Raw genomic sequence first — 21544 nt, 5'->3', positions numbered from 1 at the left:
AACCCACAACCTTCCAGTCTCAGGGCGGACACTCTACCACTAGGCCACTGAGCTGGTATGACAAAGAATGTATGTTTTGACAGCATAGATGTTATATAAGGGTGAGAATATTTGATTTTCCAACCCTCTCATGTGTATAAAGTGATCATATTGATTTGAGCTTAGAATAGCATGGCAGGTCGTAAACCTGTACAGGATGACAGTCTCGCCTTGGGGGGGATCACAGCGGCCTCACTTGAATGACATTAGCGGAGGACTCCGCAGGGGACGACACATCGAAGCGGCGAAAATCGTCACTTGTAATGACAAAGACGATAGAGGAGGAGCTGAAGGTCACCCTCTTTTTGGGTCTCTTTCTTCTGCCGCGTGAACTTGAAACAACGATGGGTCTGATAGGACGCTCAACCGGAGCCAGGGGCCGCTCTTTGAAGCTTTGCTGCAGCCAGGACAACCTTGAGCACAGCAGCTGCAGCAAACAGCGCCGGAACTGTGAGGCAAGTAGGTGGGAAAAGAAGAGTGAGGGTGTGCTGCTTAATGTGACAATGACATTCACCCCCCTGATTTGTATGCCAAGCACACCAGATATCTCTCTTTGGATAACAAACGAAAGTGACAGTTTCTGACCCACATTCCCATGTGCCTGTTTACATCTGGTACATCTTTTTGCTTCAATCAGTGGAGAACAACTACCCGATGACATTGATTTGCTTAAAGATTTTTCAATTAAGTCATTGGTGAGGAAAAAGAATCAAATTAGCATCACGCTACACCTTTTGCGGCCTCTCATTCCAATTTGCTCCCACACAGAATTTGTAAAAATTGATAAATACATAATTACCAACCTTCATGCTCATGAATACATAGATGAGGGGGTTGTAGGCTGTGCTGGACTTGGCAAAGAAGGATGGGATAATGGCCACAGTGGGCGAGATCATGCTCTTCCTGCCAAAAGCCACCATCATAGACACAACAGCGTAGGGTGTCCAGCACACCAGGAAGCAGGAGATCATGAGAAGAAACATGGCAGCTACCTTCTTCTCATATCTTAGGATTTTGACAATTTGGACCGTCTGAAGATCCTGGATGGAGCGCAGCTAATGAAAAAAAAGCAAAGAGCAGGAGTCAGTTCATTTATTGGTAGACTTTGCATGTTCTTCTGATACTATGTGTGTGTGCTGAAATTGTCTCTATCTGCAGTGAGATTTTTTTGACAGCAGAAATACTCAGGGTTCAGGTACTTGCTTTAGAAGATTTTCCTATAACCTCTCCCTGGTCTCCCAATAACCATGTTGCTTAAAATGCTCCTCTCGTGCATCGGAGAGCTTCGGGGACTTTGCAGACAGGTTTGCATGGAAATTCGTGTGGTAGTTAGGAATGGTCATGCTGCAGGATGTTTCACCTTTTTTTAGATTTCACAGATTTGCTTGACTCACGCAATTATCAAGCTTAACACAAGTATTTAATTGTAGTCCTCACAAACCACGCATTTGCCCTTTTTTATTGCTTTTATATTACCAGGCGACAGATGGAATAAAGCGAGAAAGCACTAAAGCTTATGATGATAATAGAGCTAGAAATGAAAGGCAGCACTCAAGTCATTTAGTGAGGGTCACAGTTCCTTTTCATTAAATATAAAAATTGTTATCTGTGTGCTTTACAGCCAACATTGATTATTAGGAATTATTGTTGCTTGATTGATTATGGGGGAACCAAACAATTAATTATGATTTAATGCTCTTTTGCAGTCAAATAGATGACACAGTTTTGCCTCATCTGCTTCAAAATAATAATAATGATTCCACACAATTAAGAGAATTCTTAATTAATCAGTTGTTAGGCAAACATGTAATTGTTTTTCCCTCGACCGCCCTTCAAGAAAGTTTAGAGGCATTTTTGTTGTTTAACCATGTGAACTGCATCTATTCTTATAGCTATGAAGCAATTCATCACATCAACAAGCCTCTGCAAAATACTGCAAGTAGTGCCATGGTCACGCATGGAATGCCACAGTTTAGAAAGTATATTTAAAGATAGGGAGAGTTATGAAATGCCCATATGGTGCTCCATTCATCAAATGGCCTCATTTTACCTTGGAAGGACAAATTAATTTTTATGTTCACTTGACATGAATTTTAATGAGCCCTTCCATTCACAGGTTTTTGCAACTGATTATTCTGACTCATTCGGAATTCATGTTCTAGTATCATCAAATTAAAAAAAAGTCATATTTAAATGCTCTCACCATTTGTACTGTGTAGAGGATGTTTCCATAGCAATAGATCATGATGCCAACAGGTACAAAGAAACAAGCCAGGAGGAATAGAAGAATGAATGAAGCATCATTTGGATTCTTGGAAGCCCAGTCCAAGGAGCATCCCAGTTGGTGGATCTCTAGTGTGTAGTGGTTCCAGCCCAGGAGAGGAGCCCCAGTCCAAACTAGGGAGTAAAGCCAGATGTGGCCAATGGCCCGCCACACCCAGGGAAAGTCCACCACCTGTGCATGGACCACCCGGATGTAGCGCTCATAAGCTAACGCTGCCAGCGTCATGATTGAGACGATGCCTGAACAGAAATTAGGATGTGGATTAGAAACTTCCAATCCTCAAAACATTTATATTTGAGAATGACATTTCTATTGTAAAACACACACGCACACACACATGCACACACACTTACATATATATATATCTACTATAAAATCCATACATCTCTTCAATTACATGCCTTAATAGCCATGCCAAAGCTGCCATTCTTCATTAACCTGCTAATCAATGGATGAAAGGCTGAACCAACATTGATAAATAGACACAAAATTTGCAGGGATCTGCACGCGCGGGTTCCTCTTCCCACATACAATTTCAGCAGGATGGACATGTTTTGCTAGACTGCTATTATTGCTACAGCTCCCATGGCTCGCCTTTGTATCAGTCAACGACCTCCACTGAGTAATACTTTGGATGAGGTGCAAGGATGATATGGCATATTTGTCAATAGAGGACATTTTCTCCACTCAGGAGGACACGGAATGATGCCAGTTGTGGGTTTTTTTTTTAGTCACGACCTCTGTCGATAAAGCTTTCTACACTGCATGATGTATCCATTATGTACTTGTGGAATTAATGAAAACTAAAAAAAGCTCTATCTAAGCCTTCCGGTGTGGACTTTGCATATTCTCACCCCCAAATATATCTAATGTGAGTTCAACTTTATTGTAAAGTTTTTCACTGATTAACCTAAAAAATAAAAATAAAATATTCTGAATTCTAAAACTGTCAGGAAAAGGGTTTCAGAAAATAACAATGATAGATTGCAATCTTACCGAATAAACTGTTACTGAAGCCGTCCCACACGCATGTTGCATGGCTCCAAATCCAGCCACCTTTGACGCACGAGACAAATGTAAAGTTTATTCCAACGACAGAAACCAGCAAATCACTCAAACTTATGTTGACGAGTAACAAATTGGTAGGTGTCCGAAGTCTCTTGAATTTGCAGTAAAGTAGAATGACAAGAACGTTGTTGCAGAAGCCAAACACTCCGATGGTTCCGATGGTGAAGGCGAGAAGTTTGTAGGTGCCAAAAGCAAACAGGTTATGTTCGGCTCTGGTTTCATTGTAAGGATTCATTGCGGGGATAAAAAGGTGGTTTCGGTCATTGTGGTGGCTTCGATGTGCGGCTGGAGCGCGCGTCCTTCACTGACAGCGAGCGAGTGCGCGCGCGCGCCCGCCCGCCGCCCGCCGCTCATTCAAACAAACCCACAAGACAGCAGCAGCAGCACGCCTCCTCAGAAATTAGGTCAATGTAACACTGTCACATGACACACTTAGAGAAATGCATTTTCAATCTTTACGTTTTTGACAAAAATGGGAATACTCTCATACGAAAAGGCAAAGAAAATAATTGGTACAAATATTATAAAATATCTGGAGGAGATTGACAAGGCTATAGCACCCCCTAGCCCAAATGTAGTGTGTCTTTTTTTAATTTGCCATAATTAGATCATTGTGTGCATCAATTTACAATGTTAGAAAAAGTAACAGGAACATGGTTTGATGGAATAAAAGCAATGAGCATATGATATATATATATATTTTAATCTTAGTCCAAGCACTATAAAAGTTGATAAAAGTGGGAATGTATTTTATTGGCATTGTTTTTCACCTTGCTGAATTACAAAAATTGGTAAATCCTGTAATCAATTTAAAAAAATACATTTTTTACTTTTTACTTTTGTGTAATCTCTACTTTCGGAGCCTAATTCTATTTAAATTGTATCAGTCGGTTTAATTTTACCAGTCTTTACACAGATGGTAACACTTTATTTGAATTTTGTTCATATATTCATATTCATGACATGACACCTGTGTGTATGGACATTTTCCTTACAGTGGTACATCTTTAGGCAGGCTACAAGATAGCCAACTGAATAACACGAGGCTGAAGACATTTGACACGTTCATCTTATCAATGGTTAAGTGTATGGGAGTGCCACACCTTCCACATGACGGATTTTTTTTCCATTCACGTCCTTTTGAATCATCACCACACAGTATCGCTGGTGACTTTGTCACGTCTGTAATTATTGGTGACCTTTTGAGGTGCTCTCCCCATCATCCAGATGCCTCTTTTGTTCACAGAGGAAGGCCACTGAGGCAAAAGGTTGGAAGACATTATTTACGCCTGACCTAATTTTCATGAGACTTCAGGTTGATTCAAAATAGCAGATCCCTCTTGAGTAACAAACATAACACACCAGAATCTCAGAATAAAATGCACAAACACAAGCCAGTATAAAGGTCAAGATATATTTTGTTACATTTTTATCTATAAGTGTACTCTTGTTGTATTGCAGTACATGATGCAGTGCATTTCAAATCTAAAATACCAATTACAAATTCAAAGTAAACCTCTTGAGTCCCCTTACAGAGAATATTGCAGCTATGTGCATGACTGCAGGCTTGTTCACACATTAAACATTTCTTTATGCATAACCACAGGGGAAAATAAAGGTGTTAATATGTTAACTTGTCATTTTGGACTTAGTGGTGCAGATTAATGTACTGAGAAAACACAATCTAGCACATCTCCATTGTTGCAATGCAAAGTACAAGATGTGGCAGAGAGTCCTAAAAATAGATGGATTGGATTTTCAAAGAAGAATTGTTGAATGTTGAAGAAGAGATCAAATTTGGATGCCATGGAAGCTTTCTGTGGACCACGAGTGCTGATTTGGCGAAAGAAAAGAAACCAAAAGGCAGCCGAATTTCATTTGTGGTCAATCAGAGGCCTTTTATAGAGACACGCATATTTTTTAAAACAGCTTTTTATACGCACGTGCTGTAATTCCAATCACTGAAAAGAACCTTTTCATCTCAACTGGACACCAGCCTGCAATTCAATATGATCATGGTGAGGCCGATGAGAGATGGGGGTTCGTTGGCTTTAATTTCCAAAGCGGGGACCCCCACAAAGGTTGGAAAATGTAGCCATTAGGTGGGCTGAAACCAGAGAAGGCAGAGAAAGGACAGTGACAGAGGGAGGCCATCTAATCTTGTCTGAGTCAACATCTCCTCACGATGAGGACACATTTCCTGCTTAGGTGGGTTAAGGTCAGGTGGAGGACGATGTAAAGTCAGATATCTAGTAATTATTGGAAGAATAATTACTTTTCAATTTTAGAATAAATTGTGTGTGTTCTTGAGTGAATTTGGATTTAACTTGATGACAAATTTTTCATTATATTTGCGTAGAAATTAGAGGTCATTGTGACCATGGGAGAAAAAGTACACTGCGTAAAGGTGCTAAAATAAAACCTCTCCACTTTGGCGGGGTTCCATTAATGCTCTGTCACGAGTCTGCCAGAGAAAGAGCAGGACAAGATGTTATCGATTGGCTGATTCCTCTCTGCTGGGAATTCACTCAAATAGAGATCATAGGGGACGGGATGGTTCACTAACAAAGGTCATCCGTTGGTAAAAACGAGCGAGGGACAATATCTCAGAATCATTGCATTCAAAGATTAAATCCATATTTTTACTAGCACCCCTCCGACGTCATGGCACATGGTGGTGGTGACAAGCAGTATCACAAGGACATTACACAACTGAGGGAAAATCTTGCAGTTACTTTAACTATGAATTCACATTTCTTGTATTAATCTCCTGAATGTACTCCAACAAATCCATATTCGTTCTTCTCTCTGTTGAATTTAAATTCATTAACAAGGGGAGCTGCCAGGAGTTGGCTGCTTCCTCCCACAACGGCGCACAGTGGCGTATATCAAGTCAAAGTCAAAGTCTGCTTTATTGTCAATTTCTTCACGTCAAGACACACAAAGAGATCGAAATTGCGTTTCCTACTATCCCACGTTGACAAGATATATTACATATATATATATACATTATATTATATTGGTCCACGGACAAACAAAACATTCAAGTAAACAATACAAAAAGTAAAAACAAGAAGGCACATACAATGAATAAATAAGAGCAATGAATAAATAATAAATAAATATTATAAAAAAATATCTGCGCTAGTATAACAAAATACCAAAAGAAATAAAACTAATGAATATTCAAACATAAACGCTTCCTTATCACATTCAGGCAGATTATATAGCAATACTCAAAGGCATGGGTTGAGTTGTGTATGTCAAGTCTCATTTTTCTTGCTACAATGAAGCGAGGGGCCAGGAGAGTTTGACCCTGAGGTGGACAGTGGACACTTGGGAACTGGGTGTGCTTGTCCAAAAATGTTTTGAAAACGAGTTTAGTTAAGTGATTGTCTGTGTTTTATTCCCACTGGTGCAACATGTCCCTGTTACTTTCAAACGGCACTTTGACTGGTACAAGAAAGAAAAAAACGTGTAACCTTCAAATGCTACATTGTGTAGCAAGACACGAGAACATAGAAAAGCAATGGAAGATTTTTCTTTTCATGTGAAATACAATCTGCAGAAGAGTTGCTAAATAACAGTGTGTAAATAGGGAGGAAAATAAACCTGCAAATATTTGATAGCAGTTGTTGATGCTACGATGAAATTACAGTCGAATATTTCCGAGCAGCCTTACAGCTATTTCACAGATGGCAGAGTAGGTACATCCGTATTACCTAGCGGTTTATTTAAATTGGCTTGATTCAAATAATATTGTACAATATTACTTTGTTATATTCTTCTTTGATAAAGCACATTCAGTTTCTTGGTTATGGTTAGAGTTGAATATTATAGTAAATAATAGTAAATTACAAATTGATTGAAATAGCTCATCTGTCTTCATTCCGTAGCAAGATGGCTTTGCACTAGGATGGAAGGATTACTTTGTCATTGCTTCTTTCATTTGGAGATGCAGACTGCTAGACACTTTGACAGCAGATCCACGCTAAGTACAAATACCTATGTGCAAATCCATTAGCAGTGCAAGTCTGTTTGGCAATGATAAAAGTCCCAGTCAGTCTGCAAGATGGATTGCAGAAAAAATATTCACCTGGAGGAAATGTGCAGGCTTGGATTTGTATTATTCCAAGAACCGTGCAGGTCCAAATATAGAATCCAAGTTTACACAAACCTTTAATGCTGCTGCCACAGCAACAATTTATATACGATTAAATGATTAAAAAAAGAAAAAAAAGTAGCCTTTTAAACATTATATTAAGCCCATAACCCCCTTAAAGTGCATTTCTATTTCTGGTTCCTTACATTAGGTCATGTGCAGATATGGAATAATTAGGCAGATTTAAAAATAGCAGTTTGCCTTTCAAAAAGGGTCCTCATCCGCTCTGATGAAATCATCAATTAAGGATCACCAGAGATTAAATGGTGATAGTGACTGATGACACCACAGTCACCATGGCTCAGCAAGAAAGATGGCAGTCTCCCATTGTTACTATAGATACTCCACTTGATGGGTGGGATGGATGGTATTTTAGGGACTCTGCCATCCCCAGATAGCCTTTAAAGGACATTTCCGTGAATAAAGCCTAAAGGTTAATGGCATATCTTCCCACCTTATAGCAAAGCCATGCGTTTCCTGATCTTCTATGAAGACATGCAGATGGAATACATGATGACCCAATAGGGGACACAAAGGAGCATACGGTAAAAAAAAAAAAAAAAAAACATCAATCACAGAAGGTCAGGAGCAATTCCTATTCATGTTTTTGCACCAAGAAATTAAAAAAACATCAATGAAAATATCAAGTAAAGATGAGGACGCTATTTAGTTTTACATTTGAAATTCATTTTGGAGAATTCTTTCTACAATATCCTCACAAGGATAGTGTTGCATGTAAACACTTCATGAAGTGAAGGATAAGATGATAGAGCTGGACACAACATGAATATGAATCATGTATAACCACTCGGAATATTTTTCTAATTTACTCTGACAATCTTATTTAGAACTGGGGCATGAGTATGCAGATACATAATGACTTTATATTTCATCTCAGACATGGTGCAAGAGTTCCGGTCAAACAAAAGGAAATGAAATCAATGAGACATGAGTACAAAATCGTCATCGTGTATCAAGGGAGAAAATAAGAAGAAATTTGTTTACAGCATGGTGTCTGTCCTCATACCATAGAAATGAAGTGCTGCAATGGGAGCTTTCAAGATTTGATTGACAGTTGACAAACTAACCTTGAGATTGAAATATAATCGAGTCAATTCGGTTCCTTTATATTTACAAAAGCGCTCCTCGGAAATATTACACAATCTGCTTCAAAGGATTATCACTGAAAGAAACCAAAGCTGTTCATTTAAATAAATAAATAAATAAATCACAGAATCCATCCTTGCCAGAAATCCTTCAAGTTTTAAAAACTCATTTATTAGTGAAGCGGTTTTTCGAATCAGGACTAGATCAGCTGGACCATGTGCTCATAACTGTTGTCTCAATTTGAAGGCTACTTGGGTTATATCTATGTCACGTCTGCCCTTCAACCGGTGCGTCTGCACTGTGACAGACGATCGATTACATCCCTTCTAATTATCTGGTCAGTATAATGTAGGGCAAAGTGCTGTGTGCAACTTTGAATAATAACTTTAATGCAAACTTCTTCTCTAGAGTAGGCTACTCACCACGCACATGAAATGATCAATTATCATATATTTAAATGATTTTTAAATATGGGAGAAGCAAAGACAGAAATGTGGATATGTGTCAAAAAACCAAGACTGCTGTGTAATATCTTTTGGTGAAAGAATTGAGTGCTGGCAGTGTGCCACCCAGTGGTTCCTTACATGTCAGCAAGCCAGTTGTACTACTTTCTTTTTTAGCTCACAGCCACATAATATAGTAATTACTTCCCACAAACATGTTTGGGTATCACACAAGGCAAAAACCAAAATTCAGCATAGGAATTGTTACTGTATAATTAAATTTTACGGGCACATATAGCACCAAAATATTTTGAACACAATGAAGGAGTTAGAAATAGGATTCTCACAAGACTTCTGAATATTTATAAATTGTGTCTGGCTTAGCTCCGCCCATATCTGGGTAACATGTATGTATATTTGAACTAACCACGCATTTTAAATAAGCCTATGCATCCATTTTCCCAAGAAGAGGGGTGTTCAGTGGCAGTTCAAGACCAATTTTACTGAGGGGCCCTGAAGCCATTTTTTTTTTTCGGAAGGGTATACTCAGCCCACTTGTAGCTCATGTTAGTTAACCATACCACAACACAAAACCAAGCAAGCCCGCAACAGTAGCCTGTTATAATAAATGTTATTTATATACTGGCTCGCTGCATTGTTGGTATTTCTCGCCATTATTTTGTTTCTATGGTTTAAAATGAACTGAACAAAGGAAAATGATGTCCTATTCCTGCATCATACACATGAAAAACATGAAGACATGACAAGTGCACATTTGTTTCTGATTGGGTTTGGCTTTCAGTAATTGCAAGTCAAACCATATTAGAGTACGAATGTGGATGTTGGAAAAGTACAACAGTAGAGGGCGCTGCTAAACTGTTTTAATTCTGAACAAAATGAATTTTAAAAATATTCAGGACTGATCAGCAGTGCAACAAGCGGTGCAGTTATAATACTCAAAACAATTTCTGGAAGGATTCCAAATGCCACAATCCACATAGACCAGACAAACATGCAAATGTTGTCAGGACAAGTTTGATTCAAAATTTGGATTTGAGGTTTCTTGTCACACAAAATGATTTAATAGTGTTTTATTTTTCCCCCTAAATTGCTGACAACATGAGACAGAAGACAAGGACTGGATTTGTGTTTTGGACTCAAATAAAATTCAGGGGGAACAGTGAGAAAAAATCAGACTGACAATAGAACAACAGGTGCCAACAGCAGGTCATGCCCTAGTCCTTAACTATGTGGAGACAAAGGTCATCCGGTAACTAAGAGTATAAAATGGTATTAAAAAGTTAACTCTGTTCATGAAAAATTGTAATCACTGAGTGTTTCAACTGTCACACGTTGGCCAGTAACAACAATGATATACTCATTTAAATGCATTGACGCAACAATGCAGCACCAAAAGTAAGCTTGATGAAATGAAACTAAAAATAAAACCTTTGGGTTCAACATTGACAAGTAACCATTTTCATCAATCTATTTTCAATACAGTCATCACTTCACACTGTTTTTTTTAAATACCCATTTCACTTCAAAACACACGCACGCACACACACGTGCACACACACTTTGACTTTTAACATATGTGTTTGTATACATACGTGTATATATATATATGTATATATATATACATATATATATATATTTTTTTTGTCAAATGGGAATTGATGGATTTCAAGACTAGTGTGTCAGGCACAATGCAACCACAGACTATTTAAAACTCCACCAAACAACCCTAAAATAAAAACCCATCAGCTTGGTGTTTAGTATTTATTTATAGAGAAAGAATCTGTCCCGAATCTTCCTCCTGAAGTGTTTGCATGGCTGGTTGGTAACAAGGTATTAACGTGGGGGTCCATCGCACATGTAGTGGGGAATAAGGGGGAATCCGAGTGGGGGTCTTACCTTAAAAGGCAGAATCCCGAAGCTTACTGTCCATAACGGAAGGAATGTACGCCTCTGACCTGAACGCTTGACATGTGCATAAACTTGATGTTTTACTGCAGTCTTGCTGGTACAATACACCATCTGTAACATCTGTAGCAGAAAAGACGTGACATCTAACAGTCAAGTGTTAATTCAATATATGTCATGACGTCATTCGTGTCGGCTACAAGCTGAGTTTGAAAGTAAACAAGCAACTGTCACGTGCCTTGGTGAGTAACATATACACATGCAGAATGAATGGCTCACTTCTTCAATTCTAATTAAATTCTCCCCACGCTACTTTCCCCAACAACTAGTTGCCATTTTTAAATTTTCTCCAAAACAAAACTTTAACCGTGGTCGTCTGGCTCAAAGTCCTTACAGATGAGCAAATGATACTTTGCTGCCAACAAATTAGAACGTAGTTCTAAGTTTGGTCTATTTTGTTGGCATGGGCCACACTAATTATAGGACAGGCATGCACTGTCAATAGAAGCCCCTCCCATTCATCTTCAATGACCTGACCACATTACTGGATTCAAGGAGGTGACAGCAGTCAAGTCGTCTCATTAGAGTCACAAGGTTGCTGTTGTTGACCTACCAGAACAAAAAATGTCTCATGATGTCACCCGGTATCTATAAGGGGAGACAGTTTCGAAGTTCAGCGCCACTCCTTCTGCATGGCATTAATGGAATTCAGAGCAAATGTATAAATACAGTACGACATGGCGGGCTGTTGCTGCACTGCGCTGTGGGTATGTGAAATGCAAAGTAAAAATAGAGGAATTTGATTTACTAAGCAAGATGATTGTTATAAAAATTAAAAGCTACACATGAGTTATGCATTGTGACACTGTGCTGAGGACAAAAAAAAACCTCACACTCAAGTGTCTTCAAGCGTCAGTGTAGTTTGCAGGGGAATTGCTGAGGATTGCAAGATGAAAACATGTGCACCATTCTGATGATTCAAATACAAAGATCATTTGCCAATAAAGTTAAATGATATGGTCTTTAGCGTGAACTTAATATTATTTCATTAATATTAGAAACTCTATTTTTTATTGAGGTGTTCATGAAATGCAACCTCCCAGCAAGCATTTCAACTATCTGGTGTTTGACTCAACTCACAGGGGGCACCTTGGCTAAATGGGTCTGGGTTTTGTCACAGAGATGAGAGTGCCGTGTTTAGCTCTCGCCCTCGTTCACGTGCTGAAGATACAAACACAAAGTGTATTTTCCATGGTTACTGTCAGACAAACAGCAGTCAACAGTGCAGAGATGTCGGGCTATCCATGGTCCGCCCGTCCGCCATACTGTACAAGGTTACTCGCATCTGCACTGCATCAACTCTGACTCACGCTCTTTTTATTCATCTCCGAGAAAGACCTCATTCTCAAAAACCCTCCTTTTGTTGTCTTTTGAAAGGAAGCTTCTGCCAATTCAGCAAATATGTAGAATACTTAAGTCCACATTTCTTGTGGGGAATCCTTAAGTCAATTTTCCCAGGGTAAGTCTTCTTCAGGTATCATAGGTGTTGCATTGTTGAACATGCACACAATAAATGTGTCTGTCCAGAAATTTTACAGTTCCGAGAAAAAGTATACATGACAGTGCTGGTAATGCTAAATCGATATTTCATCTTGAAGATTTTCTTGCCATGATGGATTATTGATGTGTTGTCACAATGGCAGCGATGAAATGGTATCGAAATGTTACTTGCCAAAAATCAACTGAGATAAGCTTAACCTTGGACAGAATTAGTGACAGAGAATATTTAAGCCCCACTGAGGGTCTCATCTGCTTCCTCCCTCATGCCAAATGTGGCTCAGCTATGAAGACGAGGAAATGCTGCCAGGTCTCTAGCAGCAAAAAAAAAGGCAGACGCCAAGTTCAGAACAATCTTCCTTCCAAGGTTAAACAACTGTTAACTCATTCATTGCCAACCCAGTTAATATCTCTGACGTCTATAACCGTCAATGGCACTGAATGAGTTAATACAGACATGGGAATGTGAATAAAAATACATGTCTCTAGTCAGCAGCTATATGTGGTTTATTCAGTTTTCTATATCTGCTGTATTTTTGTTTTTCTTTATTATCATTTTATTTATTTACTACCGTTTGTTAATTATTTTCTTACATTTGATAACAATAAAGGTTTTTATCCGAGCGTAAAAATACCCAATGTGGCCTTGACTCTACCTCCAGTGTCCCCCAGGTAAATTGAGTTTAGAGTATTTAATTAATAGCTGATATTGTCTTTAATTTCAAATGGTAAATTAAAAAAACCAATACAGTGAAAGTAAATATGAACAATTTGTCAGTGTTTTACAATCTGATCAAGGAAATATCCTAGGAATATCCTATTTTGTGGTCAAAATGTGATCTATATTTAAATGTATACAAAAACCTTAATCCGACCATGTTGGATTTTTTTGAAAATTGGATTATACCCCCAACCACACATCGCCACCCACCAGAGACTATTTGATTGGAAACCAAATTCCTCTCGCATGTACACACGTCCAGTGAGAGCAGATGAATAAAAGAGGGACTTTATGCTTCATTTGTGTCTCTGCTCTCTCCATTCTTGGCCAGCGTTCAGAGAAACAACTTACTAAATGTTCCCCTCTCATCAGTCACTTACAGTTGAGATCTACATGAGGGGCTCCATGCAAAAAAAGAGCGCTCACACTATGCACCTCTGTTCTTAGACACGGCTGGAAATATTTGCTCGATGCTTTCTTTGGCTCCGGTGGCCCTTGGCCTACAGTTTATTCATCTGGGTAGTGACAACTTCAACTCAGACAGGAAAATTGAGGTCGTGTTTCTTTGCTTTGCTGCACAAAATAGTAAATACAGTGTTTCTGTTTGTGAAAGGTCATTAATTCATCGGTTGGAAAATTCCAAGGTAGCAGGTAATGACAGCGCTTTGCCCTAACTCTTGGACTGATGTGAAAAAGCTGCAGTCAAGACCGTGTTTTTAAGTTGAGCTGAGGGGAAATTATATAATTAATGTGTAAATGGAGTCTTTATAGACTCAAATGAAGCGCGCGCACACACACACGGAATATTTTGTTGATGTGCTCGACATTTACGGTTCTAGTCACAGTTTCCTATCCTCTGTTGAAACATGAAAATAGTTCCATTAATGTGGAATAGACAGCAATAAAACAGGGACATGGTGTTCAGAGTCAAACATATGTCAAATATTTGTACTGGATTTCATAAATCATTGGTATTTCCTGGAAATTTGTGTCCAAAGATCTTTGGCGTCCCAACAGAAATTCTTTTGTAATGTTACACAACAGACGGAGGTGTGGCGATGAATTTTTTTAAGGCTGCTTGCTTGGGGTCCATTCTGAAGAAGGCTGTTATTAGGGTGGCGATGTGTGAAAATAGTAATTACATCGACAGCAAAGGTTTTCATTACTCAAGCATGGGGGTTGTTGGATGCCTGTTTGAAATTTGGGGATTTTCCAACGACTTCTGGCCTGTCGTCTGAGATGAGATGGCTTTTCTCTAACATCTGGTTCTATGACTGATTTAGATTCCTTGAGTGAGCTGATTGTGGTTGTTTATGGATACTTGGGGATTGAAACCGATCCGCGCCGTAATGGCCCGGTCAATGTCTGTATAAAGAAAAAAATAATCAATGGGTCTGGATTTGTTGATTCTTTGCACAACATGTCTTTATTGTGACTGGACCAAAGGAAACCTATCGCATCTATCGCTCAGCATTGAACAAAGTTTGCTTTTAAGTTGTATTTGTGTCATTTGGTTTTACATTTTGACTGATGGGTAGTGTGACCAGACCGACGGTCTCCTTTGGAACAGCTGATTTACGTCCGGTCCAGGACACTTATGCACTGTGACCGGAATGCAGAGAATGTCAAAGACCCCCTCCTCTGCATGTCCCTTCAACATGCAAACAAATGGTGCAGGCGCCGGCCCAAGCACCACCGGTGCTCCCACTGCAGGGCAAGGAGACAGAATGTCAGGAATGTTCGAGAAAGAAAATAAATCCATTCTGTCTTTCTGTCAATCTGTACTTCATTTTTTTTCCCCCTTGTCTGCTTCTTGCGTTACAATTTCTAATTTGTAGTCCAATTTGGTAGCATCGTACTTGTGGTGGGTTCTCACATTTGCAATAATAAAGAGATCATGTTCAGAATAAAATATTTTATTTGTGTTCAAATTCCAAAACACTTTTATGCATAATAGTCTGTCATAAAAAAAGAAAAGGCAGATTGATGAAGAGACAAAGAGTGCTTTGTTAAACCCACAACAGTGTTTGACACACAAATCTGAAAAAGAAAAACAGATAGAATATTTATAAAATTCGCCTCTCGCCCAAAGTCAACTGGGCAGGCTCCAGCACATCCGTGAATGAATGAGCATAAGCAGTAAAGAAAATGCATGGATGGATGGATGAAGATTAAAGGCACAATACTGTAACCCAGTACTACATGCATATATGAACATGCCGGCATGGCCAAAAAAAAGAGAAAAAAAAACATCACTCCATAGAAGCCAAAATAGTTATATGTTTTGATAATGAAAACATAGGCAGCTCTGTCTAACGTAGCTCACATAGTCCTTTGTTGATCATTTGATCATTCCCTTTCTCCTCCAAGGGCCTCAATGCAGCTCAAGGCCTGCTTTTCACTGCGGGTTGATCCATTATGTTGAGCACATCATCCAGGATGGATGGGCCCAGATCAAGTTCAAGGGAGAGCAGTGACCCCGTGATTCGGGTGAGGGACTCTTGTGACGTGTTCTTCTCTTTGGAAAAGTCAAAGTCAAAATCACAGATGCGGCCCTCCTCAACACCACTGTCTCTGTCCACCCACTCTCCGTTGCACTTGGGAAGCTCCTGCTTGAATTCCAGGTTAATGTTTTTCTGAAAATGACCCCGATCGTTGCTCTTGTCAGTGAGACTACCGTGGTCATTGTAAATTTTGCTCTTGTAGTCCTCTTTTGCGTAACTTTCAAAGCTGTCGTTGCTCGTGTTGCTGTGAAGGCTTCCGTTAGCTTTGTACCTGCTGCTGCCATGATTGTTGATGTAATAAGATTGCTCCTCAATCCTGCTTTCTTTTTTGTTCACCATATTAGTCTTGATAACCGCTTTCGATTTCGGCTTTTTCATGTTCTCCAGGAGATCCAGAAGGACGTCGGGCTTTGACTGGATGTCTCGAAAGTGGGGTGAGGCCTTGCTACTGTAGTTGTCCGTTGAGTGCAAGAAAGCATCCATCTGCACGATCTCTACATCCTCAATGTTGTCAGGTTTCGTTGGGGGTGCGGGCCCCGTTATGTCTCCAGGTTGCGGAGGCATTGAGAATACGGTGGAGGAGATCAGTGGTAGGGTAAGCGCCTGACAGCCACCGATGGTCGGGAGGGAGATGGCATTCTTGAGAACAGGGGATGGGGTCTCCGCGAAGGAAGCATTGCCTGTACTGTTGGCTCTCAGAAACTCAGTTTGGACGCCATACTGTGGTTGGGAATCTCCCTTTCCCGGTAGGAGCTCATATTTTCCTTGGAGGAAGGACATGTCTCCAAAGGCGTCCCTCTCGCCACCTCTGCCGATGTGAATGGTGTGTCGAAAATCGCCGAGTGGCGGACTGATCATGTCCGGTGACAAAATATCGCGTAGGCGACATTTTTTCCCCTTCTTACTGTTGGTGGGTTTCAGGTATATCGGTGCTTTTGCTGGCATGACTGTGACTTTGCGGCTCGGGAAGTAGTCGGAGTAGCTCTATAACTTGCGGATTACAGATCCCCAACGTGAATCTTGAGTTACATTCTCCGTATTACGTCGTCCATGCAGCAACTCCACTGTTCTCTGAAAACAACAAGAAAGAAAGCAAATTAAGAAAAAAAAAAATGTTGATGTTGAAAATACATTACAGTCTGTAATAACCATAACAAGTCAAAAGAGTACACAAAGGATCCTGACAGAAAGAATAAACATTTCATTGCTCAACTTGATTGGGCTGATCTTAAAAAGCTTGAAGATCAGAGAAGGATGAGCGTATCTCTTTTCACGTGTCTCTCTTTTGGTCTGCGCCATTGTCGATGTGCTAATGTAGAACAGCTGGTCTACAGATTGGATGGTAAAGGGGGGACTTTAATAGGATCAGTGGAGGGCACCCCGCTTGAGAGAAAGCGTAGACACGCACAAGATGGGCAAAAGGGTTTTAAAGGGGGATTAGATATAATAAGGGCAAGTGGATTTTAAGAAAGAAGGCGATGCAGATTTGGCACGAGATTGACTTTGAATCACAAACCCCATCAGTATGACTGATCATTATTAAGGCCTGCTAAATTTGATGAAGTTACTGATTGCTTTCGGCTCTCTCTGAGAATGTCAGCACAAGATTAAGAGTGGAATGAACTGACATACTACTAAGACAATGTTAGGACAAAACACTAGACCGGAGAAAGGGGTAAATTCTTTTTGTCTCTTTCTTTTGAGTGCATGTGTGTGTGCGATGAGTGGCAGTCGAGAGAGCGTGCCCATTTATAGACATTTACTGATGAGGTCTGTCAGCAGTGTCCGTCTGATAGTGCATCACTAAAAACAGTCAGCTTAGTTTAACAAAAAGAAAGCACAAGGTAATAATAATAAAAAAAAAAAAACACATTCCTCCATCAACCTTATCAAGGACACTTTTGGCAGGCTATGTTTATTTAGCATGGAGCCAGAGAGACCGGCACTCGCTGGGACTTGAAACTGCGGCATTTTTAACATGAATTCCTAGAAGTGCTGTTATATTGTTGTGTACTAGGTAAGAAATTTCCACGTCAGTAAAAGCCATTTTGGCTCAAGCTTTCCCAAGAAAGGACTGGACTGGAGATATAGTCAAGACAAACACTGTGTGGTGAACAACAACATATTTTGTATGGGAGTGCTTGTGGGACATGCCTGACTGTGCTTGTGACTGATAGCGCTTTTGAATGGACGCCATGCGTGAGCTGTGTTTAAGAAAAATATCAATATGATCCGTGACTTGTTTTGTTCATATTTACAATTGAGGCTTTCATTCTTTCAGCCCACACTCGTTGTTCATTCTCTGGCCTGGTACACAGATTTCAATTTGTCTCAATTTTGGTACTTATTTTATGTCTGACATATGTTAAAGATGAATTTGTCCCGATAATGGTGTCCAAAAATGAAGTCATGACTCTGTGACTTGTCACATAAAATCTTTTGAACCTCCATTTTTCAGAAAGAAAGTGCTCACTATAGCCGTTTACCAACTTCTGGTAGTCCATCAACAACATTTATCGAGCCATCCATTCTTTGCCACGCTTTTTCTCACGTGCCTCGCAGGTATGCTGGAGCCTATCCCAGGTGACTGACTATAAATCTTGGCGCACCCTGAGCTGGTCGCCAGCCAATCACATGACAAAGAACCAAACGTTCACACTCACGGAAAAAAACTTCAGTGAACCTATTATGTATATTTTTGGTATGAGGGAGGAAACTGCAGGACTCAGAGTCACCGATTAATTGATGAAATAATTGATCAGATAAACGATTCATTTGTGACAGCCCGACCAAACATCTTCGATTTCAAGTTTCACATACACTGTAACGTAATCTCAACAGTGTCATTGATTAATCGACTTCAACTCAAATTTCACCTTGTCATACTAAAAAAAAAAAAATCTTTCAACCACTACTCTGCGATGTTCTGTAGTACAATGCAAAAAATAGACAGGGAATTGGAAAAAGCAACATTTTGCGCTCTTAACTGAACTATGCCTCAAACCTTTCCAACCCTGACAGTCCCAAGTACAATTTAGGCCCAGGAGGCTCACCATTTGCTAGAATCTAAAAACAGCTTTCTGCGGGCTAGCTAACTCCGGTTGCATGCTTCAAGCTCATTGCAAGGCCTCTTCCATAAAAAGTCACTCTTAGCTATCAAACTTAATTACCCCTGCAAAGAACTCTGACCTCAACCTCAAGCAACACCTGTGAGATGAACTCGAGCTGTAAGTAGACACAGGCAGGGACTTATACGACCTCGCAAATACGGAACACAAATTCTGTCTTTCTGGAAGAATGGAAGCTGTTCGACTTGAACGGGAAAGAAGAAGCATGATATTTATTTCCTCTTTTAGTTGTGTAATAGCCAGATGTGCCAATAACTATTGTTGAAATGACAAAATGCCTGCATGGACCTAACATGGTAGTCTCACAGGGAGTGGATCCCATATGCATCTTTGCCAAGGTCAACATTGTGGCCTGTAAGAAGTCAGCTGGTGCGGTGAAAGCCTGAGGCTATGACCTTCACATCAGACATCCTGCTGGTAGATCATTTTGGCTTCAATGGCAAACATGAGAGGAATTCCAGAGGTCACATGCAAATTACTGGTAAAACAATCATGCTGCTTTTGGCTACTGCCGCCACCGCACAACACACCTGCGTGAGGTGTGGCGGGAGATGATTCGCACGTTCTCAGGAATTAAAACAATCCTCGTCAAGCTCGTCCGTGACAAACAACAATTGACTTAACCGAAAGAGTTTATTGAGGGCAACATTTGAAGTTCAAAATAATCTTTAGTTTATGGAGACCTATGATAAGCCACAAAGCCAGATTTGCACCCTGCTTTTGGTACTTGCTCAAAATGTGTTGCACGTGTTGACCAATCTGGGCCAAGCAGTGCCGCCACAACAGAATGCGGTCACGGTCTTCATTTATATCTCTCGGAGGGGGGGGAGTTGGAATCTGATGGCACACTTTCCTAAATATACTTGCCTGAGAATCTGTCCAGCACGATAAACCAGTGTCATTGGGTCAGCGATAGCTTGCTGGGTGGGCATGGAGTGATCTGGAGCCGCTCCAGCCTGAGCTTGCTCGGGCACTTAGTTATTAGTGTGGAGGCAGTATAAGGAGCAAGGTGTTGAAAGAGTTTGGCATCTGGCATTCATCGTGTGGCTCATGATTTGTGTGGGCGAGTCACGTGCACAATACAAATGGGTCAGTATATTATTAGTGGTGTAACCCAATGACAAGATTGCATATTTCTGGTGGCACCACAACGAATAAGAAGAGCAGCTGTTTAAAATGTGACCTGCATGTGACTTCCCCTATTTGTCCAAAATAGACATGACGCACCCACAAAATATTCCTCTTGAAAAAAAAAGAATGTGCTGATAGGTTTTTTGTCTTGTTTAAAAATAGATCTTGTTTGATATTTGGTTAATTGTTGTCATAAAGAAAAGACCACTTTAAAATTACTGCCTTTGCTTTCATGCCTTTGAAAGGTTGAAAGAGCTTCTTCGACTGAAAATGGCAGCCCGAGAATAGTCCGAAGTGTTTGTTTCATAAGAAAAAAGCTCAATTATAGGCAAAGGCTTTACTTCTGAGGGCCCGTGGTGGGAGTGTGAATAGCAGGGTTGCACATTTGTTCTGTCCATCTTGATTCTTTTTTTACAAGCTGTCAGCATTGCGTGATGAGTAGGAAACTCAAATCCAAGCACGCAAAACGTGAAACGAATTCCCACATGCACTGGTTCGAAATAATCTTTCAATTTGCCTGTTAAATATCATCTCTCTTCTATCATTGATCTAAATACAAAGCTATCTTTGTGATTTACTCTATAAAGGAACATCCCTTAGATGACGGAGCTTATCATGTTGCTCTTGGCAGTCAAGTGTGTGACCTTAAAAACCTGCTTTACACCGCTTGCATTCATTCACGTGTCAAAGTCAGCAGCAAGCTGCTTGAGAGATTTGCTGACAACAAAATGTGAGCACCCCATGTCGAATCCTGCGCACTACAACACCATTATGCCATTCAGCAATTCAGAGATAAAAAATAAATCTTGTGCTCACTCACCTCCTCAGTAATGCTTGATCCTCTCCAGGTTGTGCACGCTCATTGCTCTTTTTGTTTTTGTCTTCGATGGCTTCTTTTATGTTTCAGCCTCGGGGCTGCACTTCTGTCGACTGGGACGTCTGCCGGACAGCTGTTTATCAATTGCTCCTCGGCTCCTGTTCCTCTCTGAAGTAAGTCGAGTCTCCTCCTATACCTCCCTCCTCTTCCTCTCTCTCATTCTTCTCATTACTCTCTCTTTGCCTCCTTCCCCTCCCTTCTCTCTCTCTCTCTCTCTCTCTCTCTCTCTCTGTAGCAACACCTGCTGTCTCTCCTATTTGCTTCATAGATTGTTTTACTTTTATTGCTTCCCTGGGAAATGTAATAAAAAACAACTGCAGTAATCACAAGCTCAGCAAGAAATAGCATGTGGATGTCTGGCTGCATGATATGAAGGCGAGCGAGCGTGCATGTGTCTCGTTTTGTTCCGTCTCACATCTGATAAGAGCTATTCTGTAAATTCTGTCGACAGCCTCGAGATATTTGACTGGACCGGACAATTTCTTTGCGTTTTTATCCTTATCTGTCTGTCACAAACATTCTTTCCAAAAAACAAAACCTCCCTTTTCCTGTTAGAATGCTGCATTTAGATGACTAGAGGATCAGACTGTTTTGCAG

General features: G+C 40.2%; 2 protein-coding genes across 2 annotated transcripts; both read right to left on the bottom strand.

Moving 5' to 3' along the window:
• Positions 1-62: 62 nt before the first annotated feature.
• opn3 (opsin 3) lies at positions 63-3714 on the bottom strand. Its single transcript, XM_037272397.1, has 4 exons — positions 3320-3714; positions 2243-2562; positions 843-1094; positions 63-487 (listed from the first exon to the last, which is right to left on the bottom strand). The coding sequence occupies exons 1-4, from the start codon at positions 3624-3626 to the stop codon at positions 221-223; spliced, it is 1146 nt and encodes a 381-aa protein (XP_037128292.1). The 5' UTR covers positions 3627-3714; the 3' UTR covers positions 63-220.
• An 11493-nt stretch (positions 3715-15207) lies between these two features.
• Positions 15208-21100, bottom strand: cdc42ep3 (CDC42 effector protein (Rho GTPase binding) 3). Its single transcript, XM_037271997.1, has 2 exons — positions 20891-21100; positions 15208-16882 (listed from the first exon to the last, which is right to left on the bottom strand). Exon 2 carries the CDS (start codon positions 16754-16756, stop codon positions 15692-15694), a length of 1065 nt encoding a protein of 354 aa, XP_037127892.1. The 5' UTR covers positions 16757-16882; positions 20891-21100; the 3' UTR covers positions 15208-15691.
• Between the last annotated feature and the right edge of the window lie 444 nt (positions 21101-21544).

The sequence above is a fragment of the Syngnathus acus genome, chromosome 15 (assembly GCF_901709675.1).
Source record: "Syngnathus acus chromosome 15, fSynAcu1.2, whole genome shotgun sequence".
Classification (NCBI taxonomy): Eukaryota; Metazoa; Chordata; class Actinopteri; order Syngnathiformes; family Syngnathidae; genus Syngnathus; species Syngnathus acus.
This window is presented reverse-complemented; position numbering and strand designations above follow the sequence as displayed.

Bases quoted from the DNA above. Each gene is read 5' to 3' on its own strand.
- opn3 (XM_037272397.1), bottom strand. From the start codon at position 3,626: ATGAATCCTTACAATGAAACCAGAGCCGAACATAACCTGTTTGCTTTT. The intron at 2,563-3,319 runs GTAAGATTGCAA...ATTTCTGTTCAG, and splicing joins CTTCAGTAACAGTTTATTCG to GCATCGTCTCAATCATGACG. The intron at 1,095-2,242 runs GTGAGAGCATTT...TTTTTTCATTAG, and splicing joins TCCTCTACACAGTACAAATG to CTGCGCTCCATCCAGGATCT.
- cdc42ep3 (XM_037271997.1), bottom strand. From the start codon at position 16,756: ATGCCAGCAAAAGCACCGATATACCTGAAACCCACCAACAGTAAGAAG.